Consider the following 13,265-nt stretch of genomic DNA (forward strand, 5'->3'; position numbering starts at 1 on the left):
TTCTTTTGATTGTTAAATTTGAGGTGAATTGTTGATGCATATATAATATATAATAATAATATATTTTAGATATATTTATATATTGGATGAAAATAGTCATCAATGGTTAATTAATTGTGGTAAATTTGTAGATCCGGTGATTGTGAACAAACCAAATCAAGGGAAAGGTTAACGACAATTAAGAGACAACTTGTTTAAGGAAATCACGATCAGGATTTTTGGACAAAACTCGTTGAAGGTAAGTACAAGTGACTTTAGCTCGTAAATTGTTTTCAATGACGAATTTGAATGCAGCCTAATTAAGGGAAGAAGATGAGAGAAAGAAAATGATTAGTTAATTGTTGTGATATTTTTTCTCAACCTCATAAAATAAAGTTGAAACTTTAAGACAAAACATGACATTGATTTTGATTTTGATTTTGATTGTCAACCAAAATTACAGGTTAAAAAAAGGTAAGAAATTAACTCAATTGTAATTTGTTTTTTTCTCATCTTCGAGTTAATTAGTGAAAGTAATCAGAGTGATAAGTAATATAATCATAATAATAATGGAAAGTTAAGAGAGAGAGAGAGAGAGACGATTGTTGAACAATGAAAAGCAACAAGAATAAAAAACAACAACAACCCGGAAGCTAATGCACATAATTACTGAACTTTTACTGTAATTGAGATGATAATTGAATTGAGTGAGTCTCAATTGAAAGGGAGAGGGAAAAGGTAGATGACCTTGATGAACTGATCATCAGTGTTTTGGTTCATCTGAAAATGGTCAATATTTGAAAGTTCATTCAGAAAGATGATAATTATCATGCAATGAAGATTGAAAATGAGTCTGTTAATCTGAGCAATCAAATATTAGTTCAAATAGGAGGGTTGTGGCTAAGGTGAATGGGAATGTTGATAATAATAATAATAATGATGATGATGATGATGATGATTAGGTGGTTGACTGATATTTTTTGACTAAGAGGATTGAAAAAAAAGGTGAGAGTGGTGAGCAAGTTGTTTTTGTTGTTGTTGATGTTATTGAAGGAGAAATTGAGAACAAGGTGAATAAACTAACTTGTGCCAATAATTTAGCGACTCCTTGGCCACGACAGGTAACAGGTACTTCAGTATGATACAATTCAACCAAATCGTTGGCTAAGTATTCATAATTAAGAACTGCTTTTCCACCTCCTTTTGTTATTGATTGGCGGTTGTGGTGGAGGTTCAATTAATGGCGTTCATTTGGTAAAGTGAAATCGTCAAAGGTTGAAAACAAGAAATAGAAAATAAAATAAAAGGTTATATAAGGTCAATGATCGTACTGATTTGAAATTTGGCCGAAAATCATGAGCAACAATAAAGAGATGATTACTTGGAGGCCTAACATGGGATTCAAAAGGTAACATTGATTGTTGGCTTTCTTTGTCTACGTGTAAACATATGATTTGAGATTGAAAGGGAAAATGGAGTAAAATAAACTAACCTTGACCGCAGTTGATGGTGAATTCATTTATATCTTGATTGTGTTGAACTGTTAAGGTTGAAAGGTTAACTTTAACCATCGGTGGAGCAGATTTCAAAGGCATCTCCAAGAGGGATCTTAATGTGCCTCGGACATAAGCCATTACTATTTGGACTCAATGAGAGAGAAAAGGTTGTTAGCAGCGTAATTAGATTGTCGACTTGATCAACTTGATTTCGCCGATTTTGTCAATTTGTTCTTTCAAAGGTTAAACAATCAACGTGTAATAGATTTTCCTAGAAACACAAGAGAATAGAAAATTTTGGAATTAAAAACAAGTACCAATCACATGAGCAAACCAAAGGTATAATTGGAGATGAAATCACTGAGGAAAAACAGAAGAGGTTGTCAGACATGAAGAGGAAAATGGCGATAGAATAGGGATAGAAATCAATAAATTCTAATTACCTGTGATATCAAGTAGATTGTTAAGTAATAGTTAACAGTTGATTAGATTAGTGAGAATTATGGTGAAGATATAAATCCAATCAAGAGATGGAGAGAAAAGAAAATAGAGAAACAAAATTTGCCAGAGAAAAAGATGTAATAATAAGAATTTGGCTTAAATCCAGAGAAGAAAAAGGAAAACAAATTACGTAGAATTGTTTAACCCAAGGTTAAAGGTGAATGATTAGTTGAAATTAGAATTGATAAATTGTTGAGAAATTGAAACAATTAATGTGAATGATCACAATGAGAATAAGAGAAATGGAAAACACTTAGAGAGATAAATAGAGATCTCTCACCACAGAGTAAACAGAATCACCGAAATGAAGTTGATTGAGTCGAAAGATAATCAGCAAATTGTCACAATCAACTGATTACACCTTTAAAAATATTAGTTAGTTAATAGTGAACAATAATCAGAGTTAATCAACTCCCCAAAGAAAAAGTGTTTCCAACCAACAACAAGAAAAAGTGAATCAACAAACAACAACAAAGAAAATCCATCAACTGTTTCATTCCAAGTTCTTGATCCGCCTTTTTTTCATCTTCTTTTCTCCATCATCATCTTCTCAATCTTCATGTTAATCATTATGATCTAAATTATAATTCTGTCTTCTAATCAGAATAATAATAATTATTTGGAAAAAAAGGTCAATCAGGTCAATCAACAATCAACAATCAACCGATTGAAAAGAAGAAGAAAAATAAAAATCACTTTTACTTTATGGCTACGAAAAAATCGAGCTAAATGTAAATTGTTAATTCTAATTGTGAAAAAGGTTAACAATCAACTACAATCAGTTGATTATCTTATTGTTTCCCTTTTTCTTTAATTACAAATGTTGATTGTTGTTATTGTTCAATCACCTTGAGTGAAATACTTTTTTTTGCTACTCAATCAGTTCTGTAACCAGAACGATTTACAATTTAAGTTAATTTAATTTCTCTCAATTAGATTTGATTTTCACTCCAAACCCAATTTTATATATTAAATATTAAGTTAAACATCATCATGATCATCATTTGACCTTAATTTTCATTCAGGTAATAATCTTGATTTAGATGTGATTGTGAATCTGTTTTGCTTTGACTTTCTAAATATGATTAACAATTAGGACTAAAAAAAGTAATTGGATCAATTGTAATGATTAAGGAAAAAAATTCATATCAACTAACCAACAACAACCAAAAAGATGAATGAGATTTTTTTCTGTTGTTGTTACTTTCTAAATCAGGACTACAACAATCAAGAAGATGATTAAAGTGGTGATTTAATTTTAACATTTTTTTCATCAGTCACTTTTTGATTGTGATAATTTAACAACAACAATAATAAGCACCTACGACAATCAAGGTCAATTATCATTAATGGATAATAATAGTAACTTGAAGGCGAGAGAAAAATGTTTTTTTCAGTAAACATGTAAATCTATTTACTACAATTAACAACAATTAACAACAATTGAGACAAAAATAAGTCGATTGATAAAATTGATTAGATATCAGAGAATTGAAGTGATTAAAAGAAACACTAATTAACTTATTGATTAAAGCGAAACTTTTGTCTTTACTTTGCTCAGCATTTATTGTATTTCGAAATTTCAATTTGATTTAATTGATTAGTCGAATGGTTAATTAGTTAAGATCCTTGAGGAATAACATTCCAAAGTGAATCGAGTGTGTATCCATCTTTGATTTTCTCAATTGCCAGTCCTAATTGTTGACAGAAAACGGGCTCAGCGTCTTTACCAATGACCTGAGAATCGTCTTCCAGGTAGGAAGCGATCACATCGGGATTTAATTCCTTATCGTCATCAATATAATCGGTGTTGATTAAATCATCTTCGTACTTTGATCGTTCGATGAAGAGTAACCACCGCCACCGCTGCCGATGATTCCTCCGCTTTCAAATGAAGTCAAGCCCATTTCCATTGCGAGGAAAGTTTCAACACCATAATTGGGATTCGTAACATGAACATTGTACAGATTACAAAGTTCGTTATAAACAGAGATTAATCGTTGAAGTGGATCGATTCTGAAACCAAGAACATAACCTCCCGAACTATCAGATGATTCGATGACCAATGCTGGGCCGAATTTAGATTCACGAACCCTAATCGAGGAAACTTGAATGTAGGGCAGCGAAAGGTTGAACAGTTCATTTACATTTGCGTGCCAAATGATTCGTAAATTGGTTACATGCATGGTACCCAAATTCCCCTGGTCGGAGGACAGATTCCAAACCCCTTGCCATTTATTGTAAATCTGTTCTGAGGTCAATATTTTAAGTTGTTTACCTTGAGTGGTGAAAATGGCTGATCGTAATTTCAAATCTCGAAACAATTTGGTACAAAGGTAAGCTTTACAAACTCTACTCACGGTCATTGTTATTTCGGAGCCGATGTTACAAAATCGTGGATTAACATCACTACCATTCTCAGTGATCGATGAACTTTCCCCAGTTGATAATATTGCAGATTCGCCTGATTTAATGATGATAGATGAAGAATCTGCTCCTGATGATTTCGACCCAACAACCGATTCTTTGTCTTCTAATGGTGTGAATACAAATTCGTATCTGGTACCGTTAACTTTTCCCATGATATGAAGAGCGGTGTATCTGCCTCGTAGTTTGTTGTGTAAATTTCGAGAGGTTATTGAGATGATACAGTTTAATCCGATTGTGAGATTAATCCGTGGTTTAGATTTTGATTGCCAGATTATCCGTAAATTAGTGATGGTTAATCTTCCTTCATCACCAGAGTTTCCTTTGGTATCTTCAATCCGATCATATCGATATAAATTTTTCTCACCTTTTCGAAGAGTTAATTCCTTTGCCGTTGCATCGAACCTTAAATCACGATCTTGCCAGAGAGAATCAAATTTAAACAATTCGATCGGTTTTGGATTAGACATTTTAATTGATCATTAGAATCACTCTTTTGTTGATCTCGCCAACAAAATTTAATCACTTTGTTTGTAGCAACCGATTCTTGGTCTTAGTTACCAATTGGAAATATAATAAAACTAGTATCATGTAATTGTTGCATTCTGAAAGGGTTTAGTATTAAGTATGTTTAGTATTGAGTTAATTTGATTGCTAAAATTGAATAAAACAGCAATTAAACGAGAGAAAGAAGCTCAATCAACCGTGCATAATTTTAATCATCTTGAAGTTTTTATTGTGTTCATTTTGATGAATCAATTGTAAAATTTTAAATCAATTCAAATAGTTGAGGGATAACTTTTGGTAATGTCCACTAATGTCCATCTCTGATTTTTGATAGTTTTGCTTCATTGTAAACAATTGGAAACAAATATCTAAATGCTGAAGGTAAAAATTGAGCTCCATAAACAAGCCACAAGTAGGGCGATCTTGATGTCCAAGCTTCCGTCACGTCATTTGCTGTGGCGATGGCGAAAAGTTTGGCCTGTCGGTCGCACGGGATTCGAGTATCAACCTCACTAAACTCTTTACCATAAACTTCACCAGGTTTTCCAGTGAAAGACTTGGTCAAAATAGCGGAAGCAGTAGGTCCAGGGCAGATAACGGTAATTTTGATCCCTTTAGATTTCACTTCATTCCTTAGGCAATCATAATATCCCTTTAATATTGATCCAAAAGTAATAAAAAACAAATAAAGTTAATTGTTTGATCTAAATAATTAAATAGACTTACAAGAAGAGCATATTTAGATGCGGTATAAGAGGCTGAGAATGGTAACCCAAATTTACCAGCGATACTTGAAGTGACCACTATATGACCAGGATGTGACTCGGTTAACCAGCCACTGACCAGTAGACGAGATAAATTGACCCCAGAGAAAACGTTTATCTCAAACAAGTCCCGATGAACTTGAATGTCGATCTCTTCAAATCGAGCTCGTTGACTTCGTCCAGCATTACAGAAAAATATATCGATCTAAATTGAAAGAAATCAAAGTGAAAAACAATTGAGCAAACAACTAGAACATTAGAATTTTTAATCAACAACAATTAAGAAAAGAACTGACTTGTTTAAAGTAACCGATTATCTTTTTATAAGCTTCTTCGTGTTTAATTGTTTCCGTTAAATTGAATGGGACCAGAATGATGTCCTTTTCTTGTAACCCTAATTAAGAAACAAAATTAATGATATTGTAACAATCGAGCAGATCAACTAATCATTAACTTACCGTGATGATTGATAATTTTACGTTTAACTTTTTCCAATCCTTGATTGTTCAAATCAGACAAAGCTAATTTACATTTGTGACTCGCCATTTCGTAGGCCAAGGCTTCACCAATGCCCGAAGCCGCTCCGGTGATCCAAACCCGTTTACCCTTCAATGCATCACCTAGTTAATTGTTAACAGTTTATTACAATCAATCAATCAGTTACAATTAACTTTCTCTATTAACTTACCTGGGTTTTTGCCATATTTTTCAACGAGAGCCATGAAAAAGTCACAATCCATTTTACTGAAAACATTTTGATTGAGCCAATAAAAAGCAGCAATTAACAGACCGATTGAAATTAAAAGGAAAATCATATTGATTTAATTGTTTCAATTCACTTTTCAAACGATTTAAATGTAGATTGATCAAGATTGTTATTCTAATTACTTCGGTTAGATTAAATTGTAAGCATGTTACTGTTTCCGTTTAGAATCGGATTAAAGATGGAGATGATTCAATGATGACGTTCGGAGAGAAAGAGAGAAAGAAAGAAAGTGAGAGAGAGAGAGAGGGAAATGAGGATGATAGAGAGAGAGAGAGAGAGAGAGAGAGAGAGAGAGAGAGAGAGAGAGAGAGAGAGAGAGAGAGAGGAAGATAAATTGAAACAAATTGAGAAAAGTTGCTGATTAAACTTTACTTTTGTTTCTCTCATCCAATATATTTACCTTCCTTGTATCATCATCATCATCATCTGGGAGATAATAAATTATCAAGTGAATATCAACTAATTAATCAACATCATCTGCTATTAATCAACTTTCAATACTATTGTAACTCAACTGTTAATTTGTCCATCAAACTGACTAACCTTATTAACGATATTGTTAACCAAATGGAGATTTGGTTAGTTGATCATTACAGAAATTGATCGGTTGATTGGTTTGAGTTAATTGTGAGTTCGAGACTTGACCAGATTTTGTCGATCCAGAAGCGACTTGGTAAGATCCTCGAAGTTGCCGTTTTAACCTTTGTTCTGACCAAAGATCATCTTTTTCTTCAGAACTTTAATTAAGAGTTAGAAAAATATTCGATACATTTTCTTAATTGTATTAATATTTAGATGTGTTCGATTAGAACTGATTTGATTGCAACGGCATTTTAATTTTGTTTAACAAGGTACAAAAAGGAAACATTTATAATGGAGATTCGGTGAAGGCAGAATGATTGTGAAGAAAAAATTAATTAAAACGATGATTATAATAATCAAACATTCAATAATATTCATATGTTTACAATTTATTTTCGTTAATAATTGGAATTGTTTTTCTTGCTTCTTTATCAGAATTTTTCGATAACAAAAATAAGATCTCTTATTATTCTGTCTTGTATTAATAATCTCATCCGATGATAATAATAGAAGTGAATAAATGTAACAACATAAAAGCATTAGAATGGACACAAAAATTAATTAACCAAAGAAGATCATGATTTATGAATTGTTGGTTGTGGTGGAAGATTGAAAGAACTAGGGTTTGGTTGTTGTTGAGAATTGGAATTGACATTTACAGATCCTTGATTAGTCTGTGATGACAAAGATAAATATGGTTATATTAGAATGTTATTCAATATAATTACTATTTAATTTTAGAAATCAACTTACATTTAATGAACTATGAACCTGATTAGGTATAGCAGAATGTATTTGTTGTTGTTGTTGTTGGACACCCTGACCAGAAGACATTGGGACGTTGACTTGTCGTTGTTGTTGTTGTTGTTGTTGTTGTTGTTGGCCTGAATTGAATTGATTGGGTTGTCCAAATGTATTAGCTTGTTGGGCTAAATTAGCTTGGTGATTGATTTGTTGTGGACCTCCTTGATTAGCCATACCTGAAGGTTGAGGAGGTAAATTAGCTTGTGGAGCAACACCAAAGTGTTGATTCTGCATTTGATTTGGTGCTTGGTAAGGTTGGTGTTGTTGTTGAGGTGGTGGAGGTGGAGGAGGTTGATACTGATTTTGTTGTTGATTGTTAGGATATCCTTGTTGATATTGATTAGAGTGTTGTGCTCCAGGATGAACAGCAAATTGTGGTGGTGGTTGATAAGCATGAGGTTGTTGTTGTTGTTGTTGTTGTTGTGCATAACCAGGGTGAGCTTGAGCTACTTGATAAGGTGGTACGTTACCAAAATGCTGTTGGGGTGGTTGAGGAGGATGACCCATACCTTGTCCTTGGTAATGTCCAGGTTGTTGTTGTGACGGATGATGACCATAAGGTTGGTATGGTGGCATATAATATCCATATTGTTGAGCAAGAAGCTCTTGTCTTCGATGTTCATATTGACGTAATTCGTCCTCATTGAACATTGGTTGCTCATCGATTCCCTTCCAGCCTTCATCTCGCTCGAATTCCGCTTTTTGAGTCAATTCAATAAACTCTTTTTGACTAATTAGCCCATCTTTGTTTTTATCTGCTTCTTTATAAACATGTTCCCTCATTCGGTGATATTCCTCTTCCATTTCATTGGGATCATCTTCAGGATTATTTGGATCATACATTTTTTTAATCTCTAATGAAAGTAGAGCTTCCACTTCCTCTGGGTCCAGATAACCATCGCCATTAACATCGTGCAAGGCGAAGAAAGTTTTTGGATTAAACTCTTCTTTCGGCATATGATCTTGTTCTTCCCAAACTTCCTCCAATTGTTGTTTACTTCCTGGATGATGGACTCGAGGGTGTTCTTTGTGTTTCTGATTAAGTTCGTCGTGTTTCTTGACTGCTTCTTTCCTTTCTTCTTCTGTCATATTCTTTAGGCCTTCTCTGTATTGATATTCTTTCTCCATTTCATATCTTTTAAACTCTTCTCGACGTTTTTTATCCAAAACCTCCAAGTCTCTAGTAGCCTGTTATTGAATAAATAATAATAACAATTACTTAGTAGAAACTTTGAATATCAATTTACATCGAACTTACCTTTATAATTAGTTTATGTAAATCTTCAACCTCAAAAGAGTTCGGATTTTTATGATTCAAATGTTCTGAAAAAAATAAGACGAAATTGTTAATTTTAAAGTAGTAAGATTGGTGGAGATGAAGGAAATAATTTTAAACGTGAAAAATTCAAGGTGAAGATTGGAAAAACCAGAAATTACCGAATTGTTGTAATTGTTTGTCCAGTTTTGCGTTTCCAGTAGAACCTAAAGTTCTCCATCTTCGACCATCATTGGCTTGGGCACCAAATTCTTTATAATCATGTTCTAATTTTGTCAATTTTCTTAATCTTTCAATCTCAATTCGTTTCAGCTCATCCAGTTTATTTCGAATGTTGTGATTGACAAGATTGAGTTCAGACGCAATTGCTCCTGATTTAATATGATCAGCTGAGACATTTTCCAATTTCTTGGCAAACTCTTTGTCTTCCTCCAAAGCCGCTACAACTTCTTGTAAATATCTTCCGTACTCAAGGCCCTGAAAAGATGAAAACAGCAGAGAGAGAGAGAGAAAAATAAAACCATTAGCGGAAATTAAGTAATAACAACAATTCTCAGCGAAATAAAATATGGCTCAAGAGAAAATCAGAGATGACAAATTAATCAAATTAGACCTTAACTGAAACTTACTAAATCGTTGATGGCCGAATCAGGGTCTTTACCGAAATCACTGTCTTCGGGTTTTTTATCAGCCTCAACAGGAGCTGAACAGCTTGTTTGACAAATCAACAGAAAGACAACCAAGACACAACCAGAGAAACCCAAAAATCGATTCATATTAATCGCTTCTTGTTACAACCAACAAGAGAAAAACAATAGAAAAACACTTTAATTGAATGGACCAATACCTTAATAAATACAACTCGTTAATTGTACAACAATGGAGAATTAAAAACAATCTAAAATAACATGGATTTGATGACACAATTAAGATGTTTGAAGTCAAACACAAACAACACGTCTTTATTTGTGATGTTGTATCACTAGATAACAAAGACGTGGCTTTGCTATCAGGTAGTTCAAAAACTACCCCCCAGGCTTCGCAGCCTTCGTGTTACAACAAGATACAATTTGATTCTAATACTTTGTTTTGAAAATCAATTATTTTGTCAATTATTATTATTAAATATTTCATTTTTTCTCGTGAACTAATAATAGAATTATCATCCAAATTCCATGACCATGTAACTTCCATCTCCAGAATAGCTTCCGTGTGATCTCTTCTCTTTAAGCAGTGTGTTAACAAATTTTCTTTCTCACCACAACAGGGAAAATGAAGGATTTTGGATAATTTTCTAAACCACGACGAGGCCATCAAAGGTGAATAATAATAACGCTTGTTGGACATCTTGGGATTAACCATTAGATCTGGATTTTGTTCATCTTTGTTTCTCATCTCTATTATTATATTATTTATTTTTTCTTTTATTTTTCCATTTAGCTCTGTTCTTGATGTCCATGGTATTATTGTTTGAATTCCTTCTTCCACAAAGCCAGTTTTCCATTCTTTTACACAAAATTTGAGATTGTCATGGTGGTGAGAGTATATCAGGCCAGCGAGATCCCATGATGATGGAGAGGAAAATACACTCAATGTCTGCCAAATTTGTCTGTCTACAGGAACATGATTAATATTATTTGCCCTTGATAATTTAATAATAATACTAAAGGCTTTAAGCTTTAGTACCATCATTGATTTTTGAACACCAATGGATACCTTAATCAATTGGTTGCCTAGTTTCAGAGAAAACCTTCCATTTTTCAGATCCAACGTAATTACTGGAAATTGACATTGACAATTTACAAGTGAGTTTTTGATTATAAATTTGTGATAACCATAGGGACATCTATTAATAATATTTATTTTCCTCTCATGAAACTTAGTTCGCCATAATCTACCATCATTCCATTCTGAGTCCCAGTCCATTAGCCATTTTAATTGGATTTCTATTAACGTTTTCGAGTTAAATGCAATTTTCATAGACCATTTATTAGTATTATTGAGGCCAAAAAGCGTTGCCAGTTTCCTATGAATTATTTGTTGAATTTTGATGCCATAATCAAGCCAATTAGATGAAAGGAGCCAGTCAAAACCAATTGATGTAATGGTAGTAATAATAATATTGTTTATTATTAATTTAACAAGATTTGCTTTCAGGTATTTTAGTTGCGAAAGTGATCCTGTTAACCTCGATAGCGCCTTTATTATTGAATCGTGTAAGTCCGTTTTCAGTGTTTGTATTTTTAGATTTGAATGTACGTTGAATCCTAAAATTTTTATATTGGCATTACCTCTCATGTTGAATATCTCTGTTTTTGTGTCATTTATCTTTAGGTTGATTGTAGCGAATTCATTACAAACTATTTTCATTGTTTCATTTGTATCTTTTTCATTTTCTAGCAATACATACATGTCATCAGCGTATCCGACGATGTTTATCCCTTTTCTTCTCAAGATTTTTATTATTTCATTCGCTGCTACTATGAATAATAAAGGACCACTTGAGCTTCCTTGAGGTGTTGCACCTTCTTCGGTTCTCCAATGGATTCTCTTTTCCCAATTCCATCTTAACCATCTTTTTGATGAGATGTTTTCAACCAGTGCTGATAATTGAGGATCCAGAGTTTTGATCTTTTCAATTGCTTGGGTTAGATTTACTTGATCAAAAGCTTTAGACATATCCAGTGATATTATTATTTTTGATTTGAAATTCATTTTTAGATGAAGATCAAATAATAATTTTTGTCTGGAAATGTACTTTGTATAAGCATATTGAGAATTTTCCTCCAAAAGATGTGGCAGCAAAGATTGTAATCTCTCGGCGATCACTCTATCAATCAATTTTAAGAGATAATTTGGTGCTTTCACGATTCTAATTGTTTTACCATCAGGTTTGGGTACCAAACCAACACCAAATATACGAACAGGTTCAGGTATGTATCCCCATTTCATTATCTCGTCTATTACTCTTATTATTTTTTCTTTGTTAATGCTAAAAAATTTTTTCCATGTTCCCAATGTAAAATCATCGGCATCTAGTGAACTTCCTTGCATGTTTTTCAATAATAATAATCGTTCAAGTTGACTGAGACCATCAAATTTTCGTTCGTAGACTTGATCGCGATGAATTGGATGATTTGTGGTAAATGATAAAATGTGAGTATTTGCTGACTCTTTATATTCTTCTTCAATGTTTGTTGAATTAAACATTTGAGATTTGTTTCTTATTATATTTTTGTTTAGGTATTTCCAAGCATCTGTTGAATTTAGATTACTTGATGGAAATCGTTGAACTTTCTGGACCATTGCTCTTCTCTTTTCACGATTTGCCATTTGATGAATTGGTTTTTTCGAGCCACTTATCCAATTGCCATGAATTTTCGGAAAATTAATAATGTTATTGCAGTTTATTATTAATGAATGATTTTTATTAATTGGTCTTTCATCCATCGGTTTCAATTTAAGCTTCCAGGAGTTTATGAAAAGTTTTCTCGGTAAATTGATGTTAGAATTGATTACCATGAATGTAACTTGTAGAAGGTTGTGGTCTCCATTATTAATTGTTATTATTTCTTTCTTTTGAATTATTATTTTCTTGTATAGAATGGTGTCAATCCAAGACATTGAATCTCTGGTGTTATATGTTGGTTTCGATGATTTATCAAACACTGAAGACAATTGGTTATTTATTATGAATTGATCAATTTCAATTCTCGCTGGTGTTTGTTTCGGTGACCATAATGGATGATTGTAATTGACATCTCCACAGAATATCAATGGTAACGAGTCTATAAATTTATCAAATAACAACCATCGTTTAAATTCACCTGTTGGAATGTAAGTTCCAATTAACTTGAATGAAATATTATTATTTCTTAAAATAATAATCACTGTATCATTTATATTTTTCCAGCACTTGGTCACATGTAAATCACAGGAGTAAACGATTAGTGTTCTTGAGTTAACAATAATATTTTGTAAGTGAACATTTTCCGCAATGAATCGTTGGTTTGGTTCATTAAGCACTGTAATAGTAAGTTTATTTTTGAATGTGTTTGTGATCATGATTTTAGTTAATTCAAATGAATTACATAAATTAAATTGATTCAATTTAATCAGCATGTTGATTTACTTTTGTAAGTAAAACTGGCGCCCTCTTTTAG

The 13,265-nt window shown here is 32.7% G+C and overlaps 4 protein-coding genes and 2 long non-coding RNA genes across 7 annotated transcripts; 2 read left to right on the forward strand and 4 right to left on the reverse strand.

Annotated features, from left to right (window-relative positions):
* Positions 1-41: 41 nt before the first annotated feature.
* On the reverse strand, positions 42-2,456 carry LOC128393596 (protein NATD1-like). 2 transcript variants are annotated; one of them, XM_053353788.1, is made up of 4 exons: positions 1,919-2,456; positions 1,472-1,746; positions 1,064-1,179; positions 42-295 (listed from the first exon to the last, which is right to left on the reverse strand). In XM_053353788.1, exons 2-4 carry the CDS (start codon positions 1,611-1,613, stop codon positions 179-181), a joined length of 375 nt encoding a protein of 124 aa, XP_053209763.1. In that variant the 5' UTR covers positions 1,614-1,746; positions 1,919-2,456; the 3' UTR covers positions 42-178. The 2 variants fall into 2 exon arrangements, with proteins under 2 accessions (XP_053209763.1, XP_053209764.1); XM_053353789.1 differs by lacking the exon at positions 1,919-2,456 and having other exon boundaries at positions 1,472-1,874.
* A 138-nt stretch (positions 2,457-2,594) lies between these two features.
* LOC128393592 (Bardet-Biedl syndrome 5 protein homolog) lies at positions 2,595-5,035 on the reverse strand. Its single transcript, XM_053353782.1, is given in 2 exon segments — positions 2,595-3,811; positions 3,814-5,035. Coding segments are annotated over 2 exon segments (1,275 nt in total). The 5' UTR covers positions 4,874-5,035; the 3' UTR covers positions 2,595-3,596.
* An 81-nt stretch (positions 5,036-5,116) lies between these two features.
* On the reverse strand, positions 5,117-6,690 carry LOC128393594 (dehydrogenase/reductase SDR family member 7-like). Its single transcript, XM_053353785.1, has 5 exons — positions 6,363-6,690; positions 6,133-6,294; positions 5,971-6,068; positions 5,637-5,879; positions 5,117-5,562 (listed from the first exon to the last, which is right to left on the reverse strand). Exons 1-5 carry the CDS (start codon positions 6,487-6,489, stop codon positions 5,218-5,220), a joined length of 975 nt encoding a protein of 324 aa, XP_053209760.1. The 5' UTR covers positions 6,490-6,690; the 3' UTR covers positions 5,117-5,217.
* A 516-nt stretch (positions 6,691-7,206) lies between these two features.
* Positions 7,207-10,062, reverse strand: LOC128393590 (nucleobindin-2-like). The gene is made up of 5 exons (XM_053353780.1): positions 9,732-10,062; positions 9,264-9,579; positions 9,085-9,149; positions 7,776-9,014; positions 7,207-7,696 (listed from the first exon to the last, which is right to left on the reverse strand). Exons 1-5 carry the CDS (start codon positions 9,876-9,878, stop codon positions 7,598-7,600), a joined length of 1,866 nt encoding a protein of 621 aa, XP_053209755.1. The 5' UTR covers positions 9,879-10,062; the 3' UTR covers positions 7,207-7,597.
* A 706-nt stretch (positions 10,063-10,768) lies between these two features.
* LOC128393597 (uncharacterized) lies at positions 10,769-11,736 on the forward strand. The gene is made up of 4 exons (XR_008326232.1): positions 10,769-10,907; positions 10,986-11,203; positions 11,260-11,318; positions 11,503-11,736. It is a non-coding gene; the product is annotated as an uncharacterized LOC128393597 (long non-coding RNA).
* Positions 11,737-11,743: 7 nt separating this feature from the next.
* On the forward strand, positions 11,744-12,797 carry LOC128393598 (uncharacterized). Its single transcript, XR_008326233.1, has 4 exons — positions 11,744-12,035; positions 12,142-12,258; positions 12,346-12,596; positions 12,706-12,797. It is a non-coding gene; the product is annotated as an uncharacterized LOC128393598 (long non-coding RNA).
* Positions 12,798-13,265: the final 468 nt, after the last annotated feature.

Source organism: Panonychus citri, unplaced genomic scaffold (genome assembly GCF_014898815.1).
Source record: "Panonychus citri isolate SS breed McGregor unplaced genomic scaffold, ASM1489881v1 Contig00138, whole genome shotgun sequence".
NCBI classification, from domain to species: Eukaryota; Metazoa; Arthropoda; class Arachnida; order Trombidiformes; family Tetranychidae; genus Panonychus; species Panonychus citri.

Bases quoted from the DNA above. Each gene is read 5' to 3' on its own strand.
- LOC128393596 (XM_053353788.1), bottom strand. From the start codon at position 1,613: ATGGCTTATGTCCGAGGCACATTAAGATCCCTCTTGGAGATGCCTTTG. The intron at 1,180-1,471 runs GTTAGTTTATTT...CAATAACAAAAG, and splicing joins CACCATCAACTGCGGTCAAG to GAGGTGGAAAAGCAGTTCTT. The intron at 296-1,063 runs GTTAGTTTATTC...TCCCTTAATTAG, and splicing joins TCGCTAAATTATTGGCACAA to GCTGCATTCAAATTCGTCAT.
- LOC128393590 (XM_053353780.1), bottom strand. From the start codon at position 9,878: ATGAATCGATTTTTGGGTTTCTCTGGTTGTGTCTTGGTTGTCTTTCTG. The intron at 9,015-9,084 runs GTAAGTTCGATG...ATTCAATAACAG, and splicing joins TACATAAACTAATTATAAAG to GCTACTAGAGACTTGGAGGT. The intron at 7,697-7,775 runs GTAAGTTGATTT...TTGTCATCACAG, and splicing joins AGGTTCATAGTTCATTAAAT to ACTAATCAAGGATCTGTAAA.
- LOC128393594 (XM_053353785.1), bottom strand. From the start codon at position 6,489: ATGATTTTCCTTTTAATTTCAATCGGTCTGTTAATTGCTGCTTTTTAT. The intron at 5,880-5,970 runs GTCAGTTCTTTT...CTTTCAATTTAG, and splicing joins TAATCGGTTACTTTAAACAA to ATCGATATATTTTTCTGTAA. The intron at 5,563-5,636 runs GTAAGTCTATTT...TCAATATTAAAG, and splicing joins CATCTAAATATGCTCTTCTT to GGATATTATGATTGCCTAAG.